The sequence below is a fragment of the Polypterus senegalus genome, chromosome 16 (genome assembly GCF_016835505.1).
Source record: "Polypterus senegalus isolate Bchr_013 chromosome 16, ASM1683550v1, whole genome shotgun sequence".
Taxonomy (NCBI): domain Eukaryota; kingdom Metazoa; phylum Chordata; class Cladistia; order Polypteriformes; family Polypteridae; genus Polypterus; species Polypterus senegalus.
In genome coordinates this window covers 10042931-10069370 of record NC_053169.1, presented here as the reverse complement: position 1 = coordinate 10069370, position 26440 = coordinate 10042931, and the positions used below count along the sequence as shown (strand labels likewise).

Sequence of the window (26440 nt, the reverse complement as noted above, 5' to 3'; positions counted from 1 at the left end):
AATGAGTTTGTATAAAATATCAAATTGATCTACATATTGAATTGCCTTAAGAAGTGGTCAACTTAAAAGTCGGTCGCCTTAAAAGGCGGGTCAGCCTAGTCTGTTCATAAACCGCGTACACCAGCCAGCCGATGCTTGAAATTCCAACAAAGGCTTATGTGGTGTTATGGGTCCACGGCTCTCTTGGCAAAGGCCGTTTTAGTTTTTAAATAAATAATCACCGCGCTCGCTACTTAGCGAGCCGCAGGGCGATGTGCGGTGTGGGCGTTTCTCACCTAGTGCCCACATCTGCGATTGTTCCTGTGGCTAATGTGCTGCAGCTGCTATGTCCTCTCTGCATTTAAAGAGAAGTCAATTAGAGAGGAAGGAAATACGGAGTAAAAAAAAAAAAAACAAGGAAGAGAAAGAAAGACGGAGGGGGCTGGAGAAAGCAGGAGAGAGAGAGAAAGAGACGGTGCAAGTGGGCGAGCGAACGAACGAGCGCTCGCAGGCAGCTGTGTGGCAGCCTGGGTGTTAGGCCCAGTTTTTAAAGGATTGTTTTTCTATTTTATTGATTTTTAAACCTCCACGTTTGCTTTACGGATTATTTATTTAATGAAGAGTTCTTTTGAATCACTGCACTGTTTACTTTGAACACTGATTTTGATTGACTGTTTTAAATAAAAGCACTGTGCACTGTGCCATTACCCAAATTCTACGGAAAATTGTGTTTCCCTTTGGATAAGTCGACCCTGTTTTTTTTAATGAATTTCAAGGCATAAATTTTTCGACTTATACGCGAGTATCTACGGTATGTGAAATGACATACATAAAATAAAGATTGAATCGTTAAGGTGAAGGGCCCGCTATGGTCACTGAAAACCGTTATTCTGTCTCCGTAATGCAGAATCTAGAAGGGTTTCATACTTAACAGGCTATCGTTTTGCTCTCTCTCTCCATTTTTAGGATTACAATGATCAGATTCGCCAGGAGCAGCTGAGGGAGCTGTCGTTTTTGAATGGGTCAGATGACACGAATAGAGGAAGAGGCTCCCGCGGACGTGGAATTCGACTTCCTCCGACAGCCGCAGCAAGGTAAGCCAACCTCTTAGCTCTGCTTGGCGTCTTCATGGAGTTTGTGTTTTTTGCCCCTGCGTCTCAGGGGGTAAGGCCTGGAATAGATTTCAGGTTAGGGTTATTGGAGGATTGTCCCGCAAAGGGGACCATTACGCACGGGTACACTGGATAAGAGCATTACATTGAATTGTAGTCAATTTTCACGATAGACATAGATTTCTCTAACAAATTATTAAATGGATTCCTTAATCATCATTTAATCAGTACTTGAACATTTTATTTAAATCAGACCATTATATAACCGTAAAAGATAAAAACTTCATATGAGGTACATTATAGTCTAAATATTTAAGTTAAATAGGTATACTGTAAAATAATGTAAATTACGTCATCCATTCTTATCTATTAAATATGCTAAGAGAGATATAATTAGGGTTAAAAAAATCCTTGTTTAACCTTAGGGTCAGTTTTATTCCAAAAATTATATATTAATATTAGGGGTACATTAAATAATTTTAATATTAGGCATAGAGGGTTATAATCCGACCTACTCTGCTGACTTAACATCAGGGCTTTTCATTTATTGAGGTTAAGGTTAGAATTTAGGCGAGGGGAAGACCGTCTATTTTAAATCGGCGTACATTCCAACCTAAGGCCCGAATGGCTTTTAATTTGTCCGACATCTATTAGTGCCTGAAAATGATCCAATCGATTAGTATCGGATCCTGTATCATTTAACGGATCCAGTAAAGAGCATTGCATTCGATCTAACATTGCCCTTTCCATAAAATTAAAGAGTGTTATTTTAATCCAATCCATTTCAGGCGTTTTAAACTTAGACCTTATTCAGGAGTAGTTTGACTGCACCATACTTTTTACTTTTACTTGAGTACATTTGTGAAGAAGAAACGCTACTCTTACTCCGCTACACTGGGCAACACCCGACTCGTTACTTTTTTCCATTTACACATTAAACTCTATTTTTGCAACAGAGAAGTTGCCAGTGGATCTACTGCATGACTGTTTCACCAATCAGACGTAGCCATGCAGTCACATGACCACACACAAACCTCCTGCGCCTTGCAGCCTGTGAGAGACTTTTTAGACGTGTGGGGCTCCAGTTCTCTGCTAAACGGTCACAGCTTCACTGCAAGAACCAGATCAGCGTTGTCAAGCCTGCCTTTCGTGTCGTTTTCTCCTTTTCTTTGGTTCCCCCTTCTCTTTTGTGCTGACCCGTATATATACACTCCCGTCTCCGTGGGCCTTAATCACACACCGCAGGAAGCCAATAAAGCAATTGAGAACGATCGAACCCACACGTGCAAGTACGACTCGCTCCAACTACCTCATTAACTCCCCGTGGTCGTGTGATTGTGCCCACGGAGAGCGAGTGACACGGCTTTATGGATTTGATTTTTTTTTTTGAAGCCGTAGACCCGCTAGACCACAAAGTACATATGCAGTATCATACTGTCAGCGTACAGGAGATCTCGTCACTGTGAGTAGTTTACACTGTTCAGACACACGTTACCTTGTAGCGGTCCGGTGCCGTTAAGATTCACACCGTCAAGCTGACGGTGATTTATTTATTTTTTAATAGAGGATCCCAGGGACGCCCCCAGCCTTGGCCCGCCCGCACACACTCACAAACAGAGACAAAGTAAAGCGCGCTGGGAACTGAATACAATTAAAGAATATAATGAAATCAAATAATATAAATGAAAACAATAATACAACAACAACAACAGCAACATTTATTTCTATAGCACATTTTCATACAAGCAGTAGCTCAAAGTGCTTTACATATTAAAGAATAGAAAAATAAAAGACACAATAAGAAAACAAAATAAATCAACATTAATTAACATCGAATAAGAGTAAGGTTCAATGGCCAGGGGACAGAAAAACAAAAACTCCAGACGGCTGGAGAAAAAATAAAATCTGTAGGGATTCCAGACCATGAGACCGCCCAGTCCCCTCTGGGCAGTACCACCCCAGTACCCCTACGGCGATATTACATTAAACACAAAACACAAACTCCACACAGCAAAGTCCAAGGAATACCACACCGGATGTAATGAGAGATGACGAGAGTAAGTCCAGAGATCTGTATGTTGTAAGGGAATGAAAAAACAGTCCTAGCGCTAGACACTGTAAGGGTGAAGATCGATGGATGGTTCAGGAGCGCTCCTATACTTGTGGGAAAGCCATGAATCCACAATCAGTCCTCAGCACACAGGTAGACAGACAATCCACACCCCAGAAATGAATACAATCCAGGACACAGCAATTAAATATGACTTCATTAACAGAAGGCAGTCCGACAGGTAAACGACACACAAAATACAACAACAAAAGACTTTTTTTTCTTCCTTGGCCACCTGCCCTCCTTTTAAACTCCTCTGACCACCTTTGACCCCAACAGCCCTTGCAGGGACTGCTGGGAGATGCAGTTCTCACTAATAGTAGCACTGCTACAGCCTGCTGGAGGTATCGGCTTCAAAAGCTTTGTTGTGAAAAAGTGAGATTTGGAACTTTGTGTTATTTGTGCATCTTTATTTTGTAAATATGTGTCTTATTTTTACTCATTTTTTTTATTTTGTTATTTGAAAATAGCAGAATTTGCACATTATTTTATATTTTTGTCTGTCTTATTACAACATTTCTAAAAAATAAATCATTTATTTTGTTCAAACAGTTACTCAGTACTTGAGTTGTCTTTTCACCAAGTACTTTTTTATTCTTACTTGAGTAATATTTTGGTGGACTACTTTTTACTTCTACTTGAGTCACATTATTTTGAAGTAACGCTACTCTTACTTGAGTACAATTTTTGGCTACTCTACCCACCTCTGGTTATCATACGATTACAATCAATACAATTAATAAAAAGGATGAGCAATTTTAGGTGCAGAAGATAATTTTTCGGCGAGTTGTCTTTCATCGACTTGTCTTTTTGCCGAGTTGTCTTTTCACCGGGTTGTCTTTCATCGACTTGTCTTTTTGCCGAGTTGTCTTTCATCGACTTGTCTTTTTGCCGAGTTGTCTTTTCGGCAGGTTGTCTTTCATCAACTTGTCTATTCGCGAGTTGTCTTTTTGGCGGGTTGTTTTTCATCGACTTGTCCTTTCACCGGGTTGTCTTTCATCGACTTGTCTTTTTGCCGAGTTGTCTTTCATCGACTTGTCTTTTTGCCGAGTTGTCTTTTCACCGGGTTGTTTTTTATCGACTTGTCTTTTCACCGGGTTGTCTTTCATCGACTTGTCTTTTTGCCGAGTTGTCTTTCATCGACTTGTCTTTTTGCCGAGTTGTGTTTTTGCCGGGTTGTTTTTCATCGACTTGTCTTTTCGGCAGGTTGTCTTTCATCAACTTGTCTATTCGCGAGTTGTCTTTTCACCGAGCTGTCTTTCATCGACTTGTCTTTTGGCCGAGTTGTCTTTCATCGACTTGTCTTTTTGCCGAGTTGTCTATTCGCGAGTTGTCTTTTCGCCGGGTTGTTTTTTATCGACTTGTCTTTTCACCGGGCTGTCTTTCATTGACTTGTCTTTTTGCCGAGTTGACTGTCGCCCAGTTGCCACTGAACCCACCTCACCCCATGCCCTGGCCCTGCGGTTCATCATTATTAGGATACAATCAAGTGGGCAATCTCCATAGAGAAAAAATGGGATTAACAGAAAACTAGCCAAAGAGAAGGTGTAATATTGGTAAATGTATAATTAATTTAAATCTCACACTGCTGCACTTTTGTGAATGCAACATAAGGGACAAAGAAGGACTGAAGTTTGGTTCATTTAGCTTTGGACAGCGGCTGTCCCTTAGGCTGTGAAAGAGTGGCATGCAGGGACTGGCATCTCCAGGTGGGATCCTTACCCAGCCGGGGCGCCAATGGTGTGGAAGGACAGTTGGCTTAGGGCATTGTCTCCTCCAAGGCACTAGATGGCAGCCTCCCCGAGTTATGGCACCTCTTGTGGATTCCCACGGGCGCACTGAGAAGTGTAGTTTGTTAGCTCAGCCCTCTTGGGTTCTGTGAGTTCAACCAGCAGGGGTGCAGGAGGGACTAGCAAGCCCTACTTTGTCAGGATCCATCCTCACTCGTAAGTATTTCCAAGCCACGGTCTCAGGAGCTGCCTGCCTGAACTCCGGGAGCTAAAGTCAGGAGGAGAAGGACAAAGCTTACTGGAGGAGCGGTGCCAGGACGACAGAGAAGTGCAGAGAATGGTGTGCTGTGGTTGTGGTGTGGGAAACACTTCCTTGTAAGAGAAAACCTTGTTGCTCACTTGTGTCCAAGCCTTTGTGTCAGGAGTTTGGGGAGCTGCAGCGCCCCCTGGGGACTACAAGGGTTAGCTAATTAGACAATGAGATCGAGTAGAGGAAGAGCGACTCCGTGATTGTGAGATTGGTCAGAGCAAAGACCTTTGGGCAGAGAAGACCCCTGGACTGAACTTGAGAACTGCTGTACTAATATCAGATGCGTTGGGAATTTGACAGAAGTGTATAACATGCACCCTGCCCGCTTCAAGTATCCAGCAGTATTTTTTTTTTTTTTAGCGTTATGACTGTAGGTGGCACTACACCAGACAGACATGGGAGGCACCCTACTAAAACAAAGTGCTTTTATTTTTCTTTACTTGCACAGAACGTCTTTCCCGTTCCCACGAGTCCAGAACACACAGTCCAAAGCACCATATGGCACAATGCTATACTTCTTCACTCTGTGTCTTCACCGTCCCTGTCCTCCTGGCGTCAGCTCCCGGAGTGGTGGCTGCTGGCTCCTTTTATAGCCCACCCGGGCTATTTCCGGCTGCACTTTCGGGTGTGGCACAGGAACAACTACAGCAACCCCAGGCGGCGTCCCCGGATCTCAGCAGGGCTGTAGAGAACTCCATCTCCCATGGAGCCCTGCAGGAATCTGAGGCACCACTGCCACCCGGGGGTCTGGGGAAGCTGCCATCTAGCATCCTAGGGAAGGTACTTTTCTGACCAGGCTTGTCCATACAGTGAAGAGGCATCCCGGGCGTCTATGACAGCGCCCCTCATTTATTGTGCGTTTCACATCTCCTAATTCTGACGAGCAGCAGGGAGTTCAGGCAGACAACGGCACGAGCAGTTCAGTTCCAACAACAGCCGGTACAGTTAATAAGCCGCCATTCTTTGGAGACCCCAATGACAGAGCAGCAGCTACTGCGACACGGAAAGGAAAGATGAATGCAGCAGCTGCTGGAATTGTAGCTCATTAGCCACCACTGGGACTGCTGTGCCCGACACGAACAGCTGAAAACACGAGGCGGTAGGTGGGGGGGATTCACATTAGGCGAGGGAGAGAGGAGAAGAAGGAGGAAGAACACTCTGGACACAAGGCGAAGAGTTCACGCTTTCACACGTACGGAGCGCCATTCAGTGTGGCTCGTTGCCTTAAGGCGGTGGGCTGAAACTGCAAAGATCAGTGCCCACCCCTGGCTCACTGAGCGTGCCACTTAATCTGAATGGTGCGTCTGCGTAATGACAACATAGACGTCATTTATTAGGAAGTGAGGGACACAAGCTTGCCATGGACTTTATGGACTGAACGGCAACAGGGAAGGCCGGGTTGATAAATCAGGACAGGACCCCCGGATTAATAACTGTCATAAGAAAGGACCGTAAGAGTTCAAAGTAAGATGCAAATTCACCGACATCTTTTACTTCTGTCACACATTTTCATCCATAATGAAGTGCTTTACAAGTGGAAACATTATTCTTATTTTAATGTATGTATCTGAAAAAAGAAAAACACACGCGTGCTTAAACGAAACCTACTAGGATTACGGGACGAGTTTTACACTCCGAGGTGGCGCAGCAAATCTTACGGGGGAGGACCTCTTTAAGTTTAGCCCCCTCTTAATACTGACTGCATCTTCACGGCCCTGTTAAGCTTTTTACCTTTTATAGAACGTCTGTTAAAAACAAAAAAACAAATAACGTCAGGTTCAGTTTGTCCCGTGTGAATCGACCTTTTTGGCAAAATTCCGTTATTTGAGCGATTCCGACAAACTCAAAATTACCCAAGTCCTCTGGTCAGAGTGCCAGAAGTAGAAAATCAAAGAACTGCAGCAGGACCCTTTGTTGTGTGCGCTGAATAACAGGATGGGCTGGGGTGCCCCCCCACACGTCGATACGCGCAATTTATTTCAAAAAGCCAGAGGGGTACGTCCATAGTGTTAGTCGTGCAAGGCTGTCACTCCTAGTTTTTGTTTGATTGTCTTTTTGTATTTAAGTTTAAGAATTTCGACAGAAGTCATCGTTGGATTTACTGTGGGTCAAGGATATGGGGGGGCACCAGAGAGGCCCAAAGCACAGAGCCTGCCATACACCACACGTTATTAGGATAACATGAAGGCTTTTTATTCTCTCTCCAGATGCAAGCCTCAAAATCCATCAAATCTTACAATAAAATACACTTCTTCTTCCTCCTCCTCTCTTCCGGGTGAATGTTGCCCACTCCCTCCCGATTCTGACTTGTCCATGTGTGGCATCGGGCTCCTGTTTACGCCAGGTGCCACGTCATACCTCCAGGAAGTGCTTCATAAGAAAAGTAGGGAGGTCCTTCCCCAACAGCGCCCTCTATCGATAGGTAGGGACCCTGGCAGAGCCGCACCTCCGCACTGCAATTCCGAAGTATCCCTGTGGATGTCCCAACTGCCACCTAGCATACAGGGGATGTAACAATTCCCAGATTCCTGGCTAGTGCTGGCACGTCTATTTCCTGAACACAGTTATTTCTCTAGTCCGCCGGCCAATGCACTTTCGTCGTCGCCCTGGCCTCCTCTCCAAGGTAAAATGTTTATTCCGTCTTACCCGAGATGCCCGTTCTCTTGCATGGGATAAATACAGGACCAAACTGGGCCAGATACGATAAAAACGATGCAACTTGTTTGAAGAAGATCGGTTAATGGTTTGGGAAGTTATCGCTGTACGTAGGTCTTGGTGCTCAGTACGGATATCTCGGAAACTCCTCTTTGTAAACTTGTGTATCTTTGCTAGGATGCAGTTATCAAGGAGCTGTACACAACACGAAAAAACCTGCATAAATATCTGGCAAAAATTGTAATTTTACAACGTGAAAATCAGTTTCAATTTTCCACGGGCACCGTGCTAAATCAACCTTTCTCAATATTTTGCAAATCGTAGATTCAGAGTCTGAACTTAACTCAGTAACGTATCTTTGATGTTAAAACAACTTCAGCTGCCATGCGCTTGTATGTACAATGACTTATATGTTTTAATTTTGGATTTTGAACTTTTGTATCGTATAGTTTGTTGTGTTTTCTTCTTGTAATTATTCAATAGATTAACTTGATATTGAGGCTTTTTGTGGCCAGGGTTTTTATGATGGCTTCCCTTCCCCATTCCAGGTAAAATGACAACATCGAATTTAGCATCTCGTTAAGTCTTTAATCTCAAGTTTGCAAAGCTAACGGCAAAATTATATTCTTTTTTTTAACGCAGTCATTTTTCTTTTCTTTTTTTTTGGTAAGGGGGCGTGGTGTAGCAGTGCCACCCCCTCCACCAGGAAGAGGAGCCGGGGTGCCAAGAGGAGTTCCGGTTAGTCGTGCATCTGTGCCCGTGACCCCAGCTGCCCGGGGGATGCCAACCCCACGAGCAAGAGGCACCCTAGCGGCCCCAGGATACAGACCACCACCGCCTCCGACTCCCCATGAAGAATATGACGACTATGTAAGTAAACATTTCACAACGTTCTTTTAGTGTCTTTATTGTGACAATGTGCTCAGCTACAGAAGTTAAAAAGAAAAGCTCTTCGGTTTTGTCAAAGAAGCAGCCATTTTAGCCGCCTGTCTCTTGGCAGAGAGTGGCATTGTGGTGACAGATGCAAGATGTTGTGACCTGGCAATACTCCGGTTATTGGAAAGATCCCCATGTGTGTTGGGGTTGGTGTATTCTGTTCTTTAATGTCTCTTGTAGAGTTGGTGTTGGACCTCGAGGCATTTGCTTTTGGCACTTACTTACTTACTTGAAAGACTTCTCATTTTTTTACCATCTTCCCATGCCGCCATTTTGGATTTGTGCTGGCACCACCATTTTTGGTAATTTGTGTTGGCCATTTCCTTAGGATTGTGATGTCATCAGCATGTCCAGTGACAAGGTCACCAAAGTCATTCCTTCCTTATCCAGGTTTGGATTGAATTAACATTTGGTTACTTGGAGGTGTACTTGGGGGTGTACTTGGGGGTCCACATCAGGGACAGGTTGGGCTGGACTTGTAACACAGAGGACTTAGAGGAGGAAAGGGCAGAGCAGGGTCTTCTGTGGGAAGTGACATCCTTCACATCTTCTACAAGTCTGTGATGGCCAGCGTGGTGTGCTGGGCTGGTGACATCACCTCAAGGGAGGCCCACCAAATCAACAAGTCAATATGAAGGGCAGGATCACACTCTGGAGCCCCTGGAGGTCATAGCATAGGAAAGAATTAAAATGAAGCTGAGTGACACAGTACTGTCACAGATACTGTAACACAGTAACACTGAGGACTTTCAGCTAATGAATCATTTAGCACAAGGGGGTCAGGAAACATGATGGGGGTCTTTCATACCAACAGCAATACGTCAGTATAGCACCTGAATGGGACTGGGGTGGTCAAGTTTACTTCCTTTTTAATCATTCTGGTGTGCATTCAGAGCATAGTGAGTGTCTGTCTGTCTATCTTTCTATAGTGCCTTTCATATCTATCTATCTATTTATCTATCTATCACATAGTGACTTTCATATCTATCTGTCTATCTATTAGTGACTTTCACTTCTATCTATCTATCTATCTATCTATCTATCTATCTATCTATCTATCTATCTGTCTGTCTGTCTGTCTGTCTCTATTTGGCCAAAATTTTCCTGGGGACAAAATAAAGTCCTGCTGGTCTATTTGCTTAGATGATGACAATGTCAGAGGGTATCACAATAATCCGATGCCAGTCAAGACAGGTCAGGCGCCAACTTCTCATTCTTTGCGACATTAAAGTTGCATGAATATAATGCTTCGCTACTTGTTATCAAAAAAAGGGACCGACATTCCCAGTTAGGTGAGAAGTTTACTCACATTATCAGGTAATTCTCATCTTGCCTCAGTAGAAATTAAATGCCTGCAAGTGCCATTGCTGGAATTTGTCAGCCCACCAAATGATTAAGTGTGGTGCAGTGGTAGCACTGGTACCTCCCAGCAAGAGGCCCAGGGTATCATATCGCGGGTCATGAGTGGAGTTTGCATCTGCTCCCGGTGTCTGCGTGGGTTTCCTCCCACTGTCCCCAGACATGCAGGTGAGATGAATTGGTGACACTCAAGTGGCCCCGTGATTGACTTTCACCCTGTGTAGGGTTTCTTCCTGCCTTGTGCCCTATTTTTCCTGGGATAGGCTCCAGCAGCCCTCAATACCCGGGTCTGGGTTAGGAAATGGCATGAAATGATAACTTAATAAGCAGCTAATTAGTAGATTCCTTCCTTCCTTCCTTCCTTCCTTCCTTCCTTCCTTCCTTCCTTCCTTCCTTCCTTCCTTCCTTCCTTCCTTCCTTCCTTCCTTCATTCATTCATTCATTCAATCATTTCAGGTTCATGGTGACTGTGTGTGTGTGTCTGATGAGGCGCTGGCACTCTATGCAGATCACTCCTGCCTAGTATCTGGTGCTGTCAGAACAGGCTCAGGCCCCCCACACCCCCACACCGGCTCAGGTGGGTCCCTTTACGTGTTGGTCGGCCTTCTCCGTGCAGAACTTGTTCTCCTGCCATTTCTTCCCTCAAACTGCTGCCCACTGCTGCTCATTTGAGACTTTGCTCGGTATAAATGTGTTGTGTAGGTGTATGAAAGTCGGAGCGCATCTTCATGTTTGTCTTAAGCCGCTGAGATGGAAAATGAAGGAAAAAGGCGAAGGTTAATGCACAACTTGTGTTTTACCCATTTTATCTTTTCTTCATAAATACATTTTTCCTTGTGGCTTCATGTGGCTATACGTGTGCCAAACGGCAAGCAATTATTTTGCACATTAGCATTCAGCGAGGGCACCACGGAGCAGCCGTGGGTCACTCCGATGAGGTTTACCCGGCATGCAGGTTGCCGCCTCATGGAACATTTTAATTGGCTTTAATCTGTTATTCTATCTAATCTGAACAGATTCTTTCAAAGCACCGAATTTTTTTTGAAGGAGGGATCAAAGTGTAAAATTATTTAAAACATCTCTGCCTGGTAATAAAATGCATCATTCAGGTGCCAACACACTGGCACTTTTAATGGCTGTAGTAAGGACAGCTCAGGACTGTGGCAAGAAATTTTGGGGTGTCCTAACAAAGACAAAAAAAAAACTGAAACAGCACCCGTTGGCACGCGACCCTTTAACGGAGAGTGGAGTGTTGTCGTTCTTTATCGGAGTGCCATCTCGTGGATTACTCTGGGCCAAAAGTGACGTCTCCTTCCGGGGCGTCTGGGGCTTTATGGCGTTGAGGCTGGAAGGGGCGGGGCTACATGCCTTTACTGGGCATTTCTCAGCACTGTGGGTATAGAAGGCGGTGGCAGTGCCCCCTCTTGCCTCGGCAGGTTATCACACGCCTCCACTGAGCCTGCAAGGAGGTCCTCCAACACGCATGTATGACGCGGTACATGCAAAACATCCCGCTGTGACACACCCCACCACAGTTACGGGGGGCACATATTGTTCATGAATTTTCACATTATCAGCCATCTTCAGTCCCCAACCATCTCTGATGTGAAGTGGTGACTGTGTTTCACTTGCTTAAAATTTAAGCATTAATAATAATAATAATAATAATAATACATTTTATTTATATAGCGCCTTTCCCATAAGACCTTATCTTCTACGCATCCCGAGTACTTTGAATCCCTCATTTGCAGAATGCCAAGCTGTTTGCCACATCAAGAGAATGTGCGCAGCACTCTGCGGTGGTCTTCACGTATGTCACAGTAGAGGAGACTTTACTGGGGGTTCTTCACAGATGTCCTTACATGAGAAGCTGGTGGCATCGAAGGTTCAGAGGGTTTGGGGAGTGCAGATCTTGCAGTCTAACGGACACAAGCCTTTTTATTTTGAGTAATGAGGACCGATGTCAATAGCGTCACAGGAGCATCAACAGCCCGTAAAGAAATACAACTTAGATGCCAAACTCTGGTGACCTTTGATATTTCTCTAGTAGTTTAATTCAAGGTTGGAATTCAGTTATACGCACCTTTTCCAGTTGTTCATTTTTTTTTTTTCCTTGTATTTGTGACGTGTTACTGCACCGCGGCTGTTTACTGCGTTACACGCTGGGGCTCCTCTGCTTCAGATTTGTCAGTGATGAATTGCGGCTCTGGATTTAAGAACTGCTCCATACGCAGGATAAACTGGAAGCTGCCAGTTTATTTCTTGTAAAGGGACAAGGCTTTTATTTTAATGGTTACTGGGAAGAGAATTGTGAAGCTAAGAAGAGAGCCTTTAATGAGATGAAATGTCAAGCGGCTTGATGCGCTAATGGAAAGAAGGAGACGGCACAGATGAGAGGCTGCTGTTAGGAAGCAGCGATGGAATGGGCTCGTCTGAAAAGGCAAAGTTAGAAAAGGTTCAATACTTTGACTCCAATTGGCTTTATAAACATTTCTAGCCTATCCCTTTAATCAGAAGTTGCTCACATTGCCATTGCTCCCCACGTTTATTTCCCTTAACAATAGAACCCTTTTTTTGGGTCTGTTTCACCATCAAAGCCTACAAATAACATGAGAACTAAACACAGATGTGGGCAAATGTGTTGGTACCGCTCCATGAATAAAGAAGACCCCACAATTGTCTCTGAAAGAACTTGATCTATCTATCTATCCTGCCTACTACACTAAGGTTAATATCTATCTATCTATCTATCTATCTATCTATCTATCTATCTATCTCTCCTGCCTAATACACTAACGTTAATATCTATCTATCTATCTGTCTATCTATCTATCTATCTATCTATCTATCCTGCCTACTACACTAACGTTAATATCTATCTATCTCTCTATCTCTCCTGCCTAATACACTAACGTTAATATCTATCTATCTATCTATCTATCTATCTATCTATCTATCTATCCATCCTGCCTAATGCACTAACGTAAATATCTATCTATCTATCTATCTATCTATCTATCTATCAATTTTAAAATTTCTAGCCTATCACCTTACAGTAATTAGAAGTTGCTCACATTGCCATTGCTCCCCACATTTATTTCCCTTAACAATAGAACCTTTTTTTTTTGGTTTGTTTCGCCATCAAAGCCTACAAATAGCATGATAACTAAACACAGATGTGGACAAATGTGTTGGTACCGCTCCATGAATAAAGAAGACCCAACAATTGTCTCTGATATAACTTAAAACTGACAGAAGTAATTGGCACCCATTGTTGTTTATGTCATATTTAACAAAAATCTGACTTTGCTTTCGAGTTTGGATTCAACAGAATCTGTCAAATCATAACACAAATGGACAAAAATGATGGGACCTATCTATCTATCTATCTATCTATCTATCTATCTATCTATCTATCTATCTATCTATCTATCTATCTATCCTGCCTACTACACTAACATTAATATCTATTTATCTATCTATTCTGCCTACTACACTAACGTTAATATCTATCGATTTTAAAATTTTTTAGCTTATCACTTTACAGTAATCAGAAGTTGCTCACATTGCCATTGCTCCCCAAGTTTATTTCCTTTAACAACAGAACCCTTTTTTAGGTTTGTTTCGCCATCAAAGCCTACAAATAGCATGAGAACTAAACACAGATGTGGACAAACTGACAGAAGTAATTGGCACCCATCGTTTATGTCATATTTAACAAAAATCTGACTTTGCTTTCGAGTGTGGATTCAACAGAATCTGTCAAATCATAACACAAATGGACAAAAATGACAGGGACCCTTCAAAACGTATTTTGTTGCTCAGCCTTTAGAGTTTGCCATCCCTGCATATACGCAATTCCTGGAGGTCTCCATGAGATGTCTGCAGCTGCCCACAGATTGTTCGGCCCACTCGTCCTGCTCCGGCTGTGTCAGGTGTGAAGGAGACTTCTCCAAACTTTATCTTCCAGTTAATTCCATAGATGTTTGGTGGGCTTCAAATCGGGGCTCACAGAAGGCAACTTCAGAACAGTCCAAAGTTTTGTTCTTTGTGATTCTTGGGGGCTTTCTGCTATTTGTTTTGGCCCCTTCTCCTGTGTGAGGGTCCATGAGCTGTGACTGAGACTGATGTTTCGTTGTCTGAGTACGTCCTGTAGGTTATCCTTTCATGCAGGAAACCTTTCAGCATCTCTAATAGAATACAAACTTGAGTACAGAAGTGTATTCTTTGGGGTAAAACATAAAAAAAAATTGCAAAACTAGTTAATAGAATTCAGTAAAGACATCTTAATAAAAACACAGAAATCTCAAACAGGCCTTAAATCGCACTGGGATGGCTCAGCGGATTAAGACTCCATCTCCGTTGGCAAGCCAATTGTCGATTTGCCCTGCCAGTCCCACCGCGGACACTCTTGGCTGTTTTTTAGTCGTGATTTGCGTTGAAGGCACAAAGAGTGTGTTTGATTTAGATTTTTTTTTTATTTTTCCTTTTTTCAAAGCACATCTTATCAGGACAGAAGCAGAGGGTTTTAGTGTTTGTCGCCGAGCAGCAGACATGTTGGCAGAGCTAATGTCACCCAGAGGAAGATGGGAGCCTTTTAACAGTCTATTGGCAAGTGCTAGAAAGAATTCAAACTAATAAACAAAACTCCCAGACACATGTAGGAGCGTCAGATACAAGGAAAATAGTGAGAGCGCTCGGAGCGAGGGGCAAAGGGACTCCCACTCCCCAAAACATTACTGGCTTTAATGTAAACAGAACAACAAACCTCTGAGTACGTTCATCAAATTAGGAATATAAGTAATGTTAGCACTAAACAAATCAAAAGTTCAGTTCTTTGAGGTCCTTTAATTCTTACTAAAGGCAAACTGCATCCGAAAATAAAACTCTTGTTAATGTCACTTACTCACCCCGTGTGCTCTGTAGTGACGAGAAATGTTAGGCTTGTGTTTTCATGGGGACAAAGAGAACAAAGATGAAGACAGAAAAGAGCATCAATGATGGACCACAGCAAACAATACAAGAAGACGTACATAAAAAAAAAAAAACTTCACGTAATTTGTGTGGCCTCTCGTGTCAGTCAATGGTCAGGGGTCCTGACTTCACTTCAAAAACTCATTTAACTGAATTGATCTCTTACTTTGTAAACTGAATGGAAATTGTGCCACCGCCAAAGTGCTCACCTGTGTGAGACCACACCTGGGGGACACTCGACGTACATATGTGTGGCACTTCTATCTATCTATCTATCTATCTATCTATCTATCTATCTATCTATTATATAGTGCCTTTCATATCTATCTATCTATCTATTATATAGTGCCTTTCATATCTATCTATCTATCTATTATATAGTGCCTTTCATATCTATCTATCTATCTATCTATCTATCTATTATATAGAGCCTTTCATATCTATCTATCTATATATCTATCTATCATACAGCGCTTTTCATATCTGTCTATCTATCGATCTATCATATAGCACCTTTAATATCATATAGCGCCTTTCACTTCTTTCTATTTATCTTGCTATCTATAGCTATCTTTTATATAATGCCTTTCATATCTATCTATCTATATATCTATCTATCTATCTGTCATACAGCACCTTTCATTTCTATCTATCTATTATATAGTGCCTTATCTATCTATCCGTCTATCTATCTATTATATAGAGCCTTTCATATCTATCTATCTATATATCTATCTATCATACAGCGCTTTTTATATCTGTCTATCTATTGATCTATCATATAGCACCTTTAATATCATATAGCGCCTTTCACTTCTTTCTATTTATCTTGCTATCTATAGCTATCTATTATATAGTGCCTTTCATCTATCTATCTATCTATCTATCTATCTATCTATCTATCTATCTATTATATAGTGCCTTCTATCCATCTATCTATCTATCTATCTATCTATCATATAGTGCCTTTCATCCATCTATCTATCTATCTATCTATCTATCTATTATATAGTGCCTTCTATCTATCTATCTATCTATCTATCATATAGTGCCTTTCATCCATCTATCTATCTATCTATCTATCTATCTGTCTATCTCATAGTGCCTTCTCTGCCTGTCTAAATGGCACGCATATCTCCATCTTGCCGTTATCTTTTGATTTTACTGTGCTGCTTAGTTTATATTTCTGATCGTCGATCGTAAGTATATTTTTTTCCAGCAGGCCCCCATCGGCCTCCTTCCTTGCTGTTACTTAACTAACGCAGTCTCATAACCTGACTATACCCGCCTAGCTGATGGCCCCTCCTACATAATTTGCATTGAGCTCCATGTCGGAGGCTCCATCAGTTTTATTACCCTGAGGGACCCCCACGTATAGCGCCTTGAGATTGTGAGTGCACTTGATGGCGCTGTGATTGCCATCCCACAAGTCTCCATGTGCTGCCTTTTCCCAAACTCATCTCGTTTCGGTGCTGAACACGTTCCCATTTGCCGTTTTCGGAGTCTTTTCAGGCCGGCCCATTCTGACATTTTGTTGTGTTCATTCTGAATGCTTTGACATCACTTCAGCTCTTTTTTTTTTGGTCTGGAAGCCCTTGACTGACTTGTACAATAAAACCCCACATATGAAATGCCAATCCACTCATCTTGATGTCTAGTTTTATGCAAGTCATAAAGTTTTGTGGGGTTCCCCTTATGAATTGCCCTCTCTACCCAAGAAGCCCTTCATTTTTAGGCCGTATTTAGTGTAGAAAGTGACCGACCCCCTTATGACAAACATTAAGCCAATAGGTGACCTCAGCAAAAATAAACAGAAGGACTTGAAGTTGTGGATGCCACATCAACTGACCCCCTAATGGGACACGAGGGGTCAAAGTTACTCCTTTTTAAAAAACGTCATTGAAACAGGGCCGAGTGACACTGGCATGTGGACTGTCATTTTATGCTTTTTTTCGAGGTTGCTGATCCCAAATATGATTCTATTTTTCATATTTCATTTTTTTTTCTGGGGGTCCTTGACTTCTGAGAGCCTCTCCAGGAAGTTTGAAATTGTCCAGTTTCTACCATAGGCATGTGGGGTATCGTCTTAGAGTATTTCAGGGTCAGCGATTATGAATTTGAGGTGATTTGGGGTTTTGAATCCTTTTCTAGCCCTCAATGGACCTCTATGAGAGGGTGACAAACGACACATTTCTATTAAAATTGAGAATATTCAGACCCTGTACATGTAAAGTGAAGCACACATTTGAATGTTTCAGTTATTTGGCGTGACTGTTCTTGTTTATTGCGCACTTCCACCTCATGAAGTCAGTCCTTCTGTTTCTAATGAACATCCCAACTTTGGCCGGCTTTCCTTCTGAGCTGCAGCCCTAAGAGAACCGTTTTGTGCTTAGAAGGAGAATTTCTCTCCTGCAGATCTCGAGCTCTACACAAACTCCTGGTTATTTCCCAAAAACAGCGAGCGTGCCGGAGCCTTTTGTGCGTGCAGACGTGGCCTGCTGCTCATCAAAGCAATTCCTGTGTAACTTCATGCAGGAGCTCCTCTGTGCCGCCGAGCCTAAGCCGCTGATAATCGAGTCCTAAAGCCTCGTCTGTGATCTGACGCCTACACGCCGCGGCTCACACAGCTCTGACTTCTCTCTGTTTCAGCGACGGCATCTGCGTTCTCAGGTGATTTATACGTGTTACACTCAGCTCAGCTTTATCTGCCATACAAAGTCATCGCTTACTCAACCAGGAACGAGTGCAGTGCGCGGAGTTACTGTAGTTAGCTCAGCCATTTTGAATGTGCGAGGAATCACATCGACTTTTAAAGACACGGCTGAGATTGATTAGTCAGCACTAATCATAAAGGGCTCTGCTGGTCTGTGCATCATGCAGCTGTATTTAGTATAGCGACTACAGCATACTACTGATGAAAGGGTGACTGAAGCACCCTGGCTGATCTTCACACCAGGCTGGGGCAGTCTACATGACTGGCACCCGCCGGGCGGGTCAAATCTAACAAACTGCCTGCGTGGTCCAGCGAGACCCTTAATGTGACACTCACTGCCTGACCGAGCTGCATACAGGTACAGCGAGTCCAACCACAGGCTTGGCTTTTCACTTTTATTTTCATTCTGTCGTTGAACATAAAACATCAGACATCAGACAGATGGGCTTCTCTTCTCTGTGTGTGTTTGTGTTTGTGAAACACTCGTCTGGCTCATTCTTCACGACACTGTATCTTCAGCTGAGCGCTCATGAAGACCAAGCCCACCATACGTGACTGAGCCTGAGAGGTGGTCCTCCAATGAGCCTTCCTGATGCTACCTATCTATTGATTATATAGTGCCTTTGACATATCTATCTATCTATCTATCTATCTATCTATCTATCTATCTATCTATCTATCTATCTATCTATCTATCTATCTATCTGTCTGTCTGTCTGTTTGTCTGTCTGTCTATCTATCCTGCCTACTACACTAACGTTAATATCTGTCTATCTAATCCTGCCAAATGTGCTATCTATCTATTGATCTATCTGTCCTGCCTACTATACTAATGTTAATATCTATCTATCATCTAATTCTGCCAACTACACTATCTATCTACAGTATCTATCCTGCCCTATACACTAACGTTAATATCTATATATCTAGCTATCTAATCCTGCCAACTACGCTATCTAGCTATCTAATCCTGCCAACTATGCTATCTATCTATCTAATCCTGCCAACTACGCTATCTATGTAGCTAATCCTGCCATCTATGCTATCTAGCTATCTATCTATCATCTAATCCTGCCAACTACGCCACCTAGCTATCTATCTAATCCTGCCAACTACGCTATCTAGGTATCTATCTATCATCTAATCTTGCCAACTACGCTACTTAGCTATCTATCTAATCCTACCAACTACGCTATCTAGCTATCTATCTATCCTGCCTACTACAGTAAAGTTAATATCTATCTAGCCTATTTGCCTATCCTGCCTACTACACCGTTCACTACTTTTGAAAGCACCATAATGTAAGAATGAGTCATATTATACGTAGTTAAAGAGGGGAAACAACATTTGGATAATGGAATATGCCATTATTTTAAATAGTGCCTTTCTCTTTTAAAGAGAAATTGAAGTGTTATAACCCAAGACGGCTGACTCTGTCACTAAATTTACACTTGCCATGCAGATCCTTTCTATTCAAGGCTCTGTTTTATAATAATAAAAAAAAAAAAACCTGAAGTGATTTATCGAGCCAAGAAGACAGAAGACTAAACGTAAAATGCACTCAACACATATGTACAGAGTGCCGTTACATAACAAGTCCTATTAAATGATATTCCATTTAAAGAGAGACGAATACTCACTGGTTGAGTTCAGTCATTTTGTGTTCATCTTTATGTAATATTATTGTAATTTCGTTGTCATAGAGTGTCAATTATAATAAGTTCCATTAAAAAGGATGGCATACTAAATATCCCCTTGCTTATATAGCACCTTTACATAATGAGTTCTGTTGCAGTCAGAGAGGGTGACAGAGTGCAGTCATTTTGTCATTGAAGGCACCATAATGTGATGTCCCAGAGTGTCGATATTACAGTCAAGGAGATAAACTGATGTGAGTCATGTTATATAGCGTCTTTACATAGTGAATCCTGTTGCTGTAACTGTTACCATACAATACAATACAATGTATTTTTTGTATAGCCCAAAATCACACAAGAAGTGCCGCAATGGGCTTTAACAGCCCCTGCCTCTTGACAGCCCCCAGCCTTGACTCTCTAAGAAGACCAAAAAAACCCAGTAGGGAAAAAAATGGAAGAAACCTTGGGAAAAGCAGTTCAAAGAGAGACCCCTTTCCAGGTAGGCTGGGCGTGCAGTGGGTGTCAAAAAGAAAAAGGGGGTCAATACAATACAATACACAGAACAGAACAAACCCTCAATACAGTATAAAAATAAAAATTTTAGAAGTACGTAGCAGAATTTAACAGTAGATGATATCACATAATATGATTTGGATTTACAGTATAATTTGATGACTGAGTCAAGTGTAACATAACTTTCTTCATAATGAGCCATATTACATTTAAACACTACTTGGATATCTGAATGTAAAGTTATTTTCTAGAGTGTCTTTCACATTGGGTGGTTTTAAATAGAGATATAAGTGTTGTAACAGAAGACAACAGACGGCTGACAGTATGACGATGGTCACTTTGTATGGCGTCTTTTTGTATTGAGTTATTGTACTTTAAGTGTCACTATGCATTACTACAATTTTTTTTCTGATGCACCATGTGTTGGAAAGAAACATGCAATTCATATGTTTCTGTTATACCCCACTTTATATGGGATTTGCAAAAGCACTGTTAATGCTTGGATTGCACCATCTGTTAGAATGACAGAGACATGGGAACCAGAAAGATAAATCAACGTAGACGTCAGTATCAGCATTTCAGGGCATCATTCAATGCATATGTTAGCTATATGCCATTTGGTGGATGATTATTAAAGCAGTGCTAATGTTTGTGACTTTTCATCTGTTGGAATGTCAAATGCAATACAAATGTCTACATTATACGCCATTTTGTACGGGATTTGTAACAGCAGTGCTAATGTTGGTGATGCACCATCTATTGGAATGACAAATGCAATGCATTTTATGACTGTAAATTTTGCGATGCACCATCTGTTAGAATGAAAAGTGCAATGCATGTGTCTATGTCATTTGCCATTTGGTATGGCATTCGTAAAAGCAGTGTTAGTATTGGTAATGTGCCATCCTTTGGAATGACAAATGCAATGCAAATGTCTACGTTATGTGCCATTTTGTACGGGATTCGTAAAAGCAGTGCTAATGTTGGCGGTGCACCATCTGTTGGAATGACAAATGCAGTGCATTTTATTACAGTAAATGTTTGTGATGCTCCAAGTGCAGATAGTTTATGGGGGATAACCGTATTAAAGGCAGAGCTGTAGTCAACAAAGAGCATCCTGATGTAGGAGTCTTTGTTCTCCAGATGCGGCCGGGATGGCATCTGAGGTGGACCTGTTGGGCCGGTAGGCATACTGCAGGGGGCCCAGGGTGTCCGGTATGCTGCTTTGAATGTGGGCCAGCACCACTCTCTCAAAACACATCATGATGAGTGGCATCAGTGCTACCAGCCTGTAATCATTCAGGCAGGAGGGTGGGCTTTTTTTTTAGCAAGGGGGGGCAATGATCGTAGTCTTAAAGCAGGACAGAACGATGCTCTGACTGAGGGAAAGGTTGAAGATGGATTAAAAGGAAGAGGGACAAAAGGAGAAAGGATCAGGTGACCGTGCCAACCCCCGGTCCGACTGAGAAGTGACACTATTTGAGCCTGTCGACCGTCTCCTTGGCGCACGTGTGTGACAGTAGAAACACAGGACAGATTCTTGGCATTGATTCTTTTTCTGGTATTTTTAAAATTTCTTCATCCGGTTGACTCCATTATTCAGAGGTTTGCCCTTTTCCATGACAAACATCACTGGAGATAACAGCATCCATCCTGGCAGCACTGATCACGATGTGAGGTCCAACTCTCTAAACAGAGCTGATCAGTCCATTAGGCGACATGGGGGCCCGAGGTGGGCGCTGCCACCGATGGGAGCCATGCTCCCCAGTGGACAGTGTGGTCACCCGAGGAAATGACAGTTTTGGGGTGCCAACTCCACTGTGCCAATTTACTTAACATTATGAACAAAATCTACGCTCGCTGTTATAAAAAAAGGAAACAAAAACTGTGGCCACCATAATAACGTGACTACTATAGTAATGGCTGAGGATCCATTTACCGCATTTGAGGAGCTCCTTTGCTGTGGTCATCTGGGAAAAGAAGTGACGCCTCCTTCTGGACACTTGTGTTTTTAGGAACTGGAAGGGGCGGAGTCAGTTACCCTCATGGGGTGGAGCAAAAAAGAGACGCGAACGTTTAGCAGCAGCGCCCTCTCTGGCCCCCGGGGTGGTACCACATACCTGGGAAGAACTTGGAGGGAGACCCTCAGAGGTGTCTGTGTGACAACGTACTACAAATGATTGAGCACGTGACGTCACTGTGCCCCTGCCTGGCTTCATCATTCTTTTCTTTGAGTACCTGCAGTCGGTTTTTAAAAAACACGTGGGACGTTTCACTGGAGCCGTTCTTTTCACGTGCAGACGTGAGACGCCATTTTATCTTGTTAAGCATTTTTAAAAAAAAATGTCACAGTGAGACTCTTAAGAGCCACTCAGTCCTGCGGTGACAGTTATCAGCAGCACTCCGACAAGAGCTTGAGGGTTACACGTCCATGTTCTCTAATTGCTTTAGGCCTGATTATGTTTTTAAAGTTAGTTGATTAGATTCAGTTCTCTGCTGGTTCTTTGAGCCAAATAGTGTGAAGGACAAATAGGAGACGTGTGCACCAACTGCACTTTTGATCTTAACGGAGTCGGTCAGATTTATGTTTGCTTCGGATCACAGTATTCACAACATGCTATTTTGTCAAGATATCCATCCATCCTTCCACCCATCCACTCATCTATCCAAACATCCATTCACCCACTCTCCCATCTATCCATCCTTCCTCCCATCTATCCATTATTCCATCCAAGTACTCATCTATCCTTCCATCCACCCACCCATCCACCATTCATTCCATCTGTCCACCCATCCTTCCATCCCTCTATCCATCCATTTTCCAAACCCACACACAGAGCAGCTGGAGCCTATCGCAGCACTTATCCATGACAAGTCAGGAAGAATCGCTGCACAGGACGCCAGCCCATCGCCAGGTGAAGACTCACACATCAGGGGTCAGTTTGGCAGCACCAGTCCGCCTACCCCTCATGTCTTTGGATTGTGGGTGGAAACCAGAGGACCCAGAAGATCCCCAGGGGAGATCCTCCTCACAGGGAGCACACAGTCTGTGAAACCTTGGTCTGTTTGTCGTGTGGGCACTGCTCCACCATGCCACTAACTTCTAAAAATATATTATCTGGTATTTGTAACTTTTTATCCCCCCTATAGTGTCCTGAACAAAATGCTACAACACATATCTCCTATAAAACGTCATTCCATGCCGGATGGTTGCCAATCAGTGTTAATATTTGTGATGCGCCATCTGTTGAAATGACAGATATATCAGACATATCAACATGACACAATTAAACCATAATACCCCACCAAAATCAAAAAGCCCAGTTGCATTTCAACGTAGTTAACATGTTGGATTGCATTTAAATTTGGCACATTGTGATTGTCCAGGTCCCATGGGATATAACAGAGACGGATGCATTGCAATATGAATGCAATGCATATGTCTCTGTGATACTGTATGCCACTTGGTATGGGATTCGTAAAAGCACTATTAATGTTTAATGCGCTATCTGTTGGAATGACAAATGCAATACATATGTCTCTGTTACAGTGGTGTGAAAAACTATTTGCCCCCTTCTTGATTTCTTATTCTTTAGCATGTTTGTCACACAAAATGTTTCTGATCATCAAACACATTTAACCATTAGTCAAATATAACACATATAAACACAAAATGCAGTTTTTAAATGATGGTTTTTATTATTTTGGGAGAAAAAAAAATCCAAACCTACATGGCCCTGTGTGAAAAGTAATTGCCCCCTTGTTCAAAAATCACCTAACTGTGGTGTATCACACCTGAGTTCAATTTCCTGATTACTGCCACACGTGTTTCAATCAAGAAATCACTTCAATAGGAGCTGCCTGACACAGAGAAGTAGACCAAAAGCACCTCAAAAGCTAGACATCATGCCAAGATCCAAAGAAATTCAGGAACAAATGAGAACAGAAGTAATTGAGATCTATCAGTCTGGTAAAGGTTATAAAGCCATTTCTAAAGCTTTGGGACTCCAGCGAACCACAGTGAGAGCCATTATCCACAAATGGCAAAAACATGGAACAGTGGTGAACCTTCCCAGGAGTGGCCGGCCGACCAAAATTACCCCAAGAGCGCAGAGACGACTCATCCGAGAGGTCACAAAGACCCCAGGACAACGTCTAAAGAACTGCAGGCCTCACTTGCCTCAATTAAGGTCAGTGTTCACGACTCCACCATAAGAAAGAGACTGGGCAAAACGGCCTGCATGGCAGATTTCCAAGACGCAAACCACTGTTAAGCAAAAGAACATTAGGGCTCGTCTCAATTTTGCTAAGAAACATCTCAATGATTGCCAAGACTTTTGGGAAAATACCTTGTGGACTGATGAGACAAAAGTTGAACTTTTGGAAGGCAAATGTCCCGTTACATCTGGCGTAAAAGGAACACAGCATTTCAGAAAAAGAACATCATACCAACAGTAAAATATGGTGGTGGTAGTGTGATGGTCTGGGGTTGTTTTGCTGCTTCAGGACCTGGAAGGCTTGCTGTGATAGATGGAACCATGAATTCTACTGTCTACCAAAAATCCTGAAGGAGAATGTCCGCCATCTGTTCGTCAACTCAAGCTGAAGCCATCTTGGGTGCTGCAACAGGACAATGACCCAAAACACACCAGCAAATCCACCTCTGAATGGCTGAAGAAAAACAAAATGAAGACTTTGGAGTGGCCTAGTCAAAGTCCTGACCTGAATCCAATTGAGATGCTATGGCATGACCTTAAAAAGGCGCTTCATGCTAGAAAACCCTCAAATAAAGCTGAATTACAACAATTCTGCAAAGATGAGTGGGCCAGAATTCCTCCAGAGCTCTGTAAAAGACTCATTGCAAGTTATCGCAAACGCTTGATTGCAGTTATTGCTGCTAAGGGTGGCCCAACCGGTTATTAGGTTCAGGGGGCAATAACATTTTCACACAGGGCCATGTAGGTTTGGATTTTTTTCTCCCTAAATAATAAAAACCATCATTTAAAAACTGCATTTTGTGTTTACTTGTGTTATATTTGACTAATGGTTAAATGTGTTTGATGATCAGAAACATTTTGTGTGACAAACATGCAAAAGAATAAGAAATCAGGAAGGGGGCAAATAGTTTTTCACACCACTGTATATGCAATTTGGTATAAAGTAAAAACAGTGTTAATGTTTATGATGTGCCATCTGTTGGAATGGCATTTTCTTTCACACCATATTGAAAGGATTGCTTTTCACTATGGCACTCAGTTTTCCCAGGTTGCATTTTAATTCATCTTCATAGATGGTAGAAAGGCAGCCGTATTACATTTTTGCTTACAGGCAGCTAAATGCATACTGCATTTTGATTGGAGACGGCGCTTTAATGGCGCCAAAATTAAAACAAATCAAAAGACCGATCAGCGTCAAAAGGTGGAGCAAGGGGCGTGAACCAGTTGGGGAAGGAGGCGGTCCACTTTGACACATTTCTGCGTTCAGGTGGCAGGCGTAAGTTTAGTCACAATGGACTGTGGCATAAATAATCTTCTGTGCATTTTTTTGCCCTTCATAATTTTTTAAAGTAAAACGAATTCTCAGTTTTTAATGCTTTTAAGTTGATATACCTCAAAAAAAAGTAAATTGGGTAAAAGGAGAGTTTAGGCTGACGTTCTGCATGCTGTGTTGCAAGGCGCTTTATTTTGTTTTCTGGGGCTACTCTCTTCAGTACCGGAGAGAAGTGGATGCGCGAGGCGATTAGCGAAGAGTGCGTTTGAACAGACTGTTTGAGTGTTTAGTGGAAAAGAAATTATTGTGGGGGGCTAAGTACTGTAATTAAATACTTTTAACTAAATACAAAGCAGAACCAGTCAGACATTAAAAAAAGAAAGAAAGAAAAAAAAGGAAATGAAGTGACTTTATTATTAGCTCTTTTGAATATTTAGCAACAACATACCACCGAGACATAAAAATTACTAATTACTGTGGCTGGTACAAGTTGTCAATTGGTAATAAAGCTCCGCACCGAAAGCCTTGGGCAACTCGGTACCATAATTACAGGGAACCTGAGATTTCCACTGACGTGTTAACATTTGATTTATTTCCCATTCACTTGTTCAATTGAGCTCCAGTTAATTGGTTTTCCGAATGAGTGTTAAAATCTAAAGCTCCAGTCTCATTAGGCAGACGTCGCCCTCATTATGCATACCGGGCCGCAAGTCCTTGTAAAGGTTAGCGAGGTGAGAAGCCACCACTCTGTAAACAAAACTCCACATTTAAATAAGTCAGCGGCACGTTACGGGGAGGTGGAGGGCCGCGGGCTCTGGGTGGGCCGCTTCATTAGTGCGACTTCAATTGGACTGAAATGAATCTTTAATTACAATTTGTACTTTGCGAGCGTCTCACTAACAACTTCGACACGGGTCAAGAA

General features: G+C 42.4%; 1 protein-coding gene across 2 annotated transcripts in view; it reads left to right on the top strand.

Annotated features, from left to right (window-relative positions):
* The window catches only part of khdrbs2 (KH domain containing, RNA binding, signal transduction associated 2), a 344899-nt gene that overhangs the window by 252257 nt on the left and 66202 nt on the right, over window positions 1–26440 (top strand). For both annotated transcript variants that reach the window (XR_005630816.1, XM_039737811.1), the window contains exons 5-6: window positions 946–1073; window positions 8568–8766. Coding sequence is in view for 1 of the 2 variants with exons in the window: in XM_039737811.1 (XP_039593745.1) it covers window positions 946–1073; window positions 8568–8766 (327 nt within the window). In the remaining variant the exon portion in view is untranslated. The remainder of the gene's footprint in view (window positions 1–945; window positions 1074–8567; window positions 8767–26440) is intronic.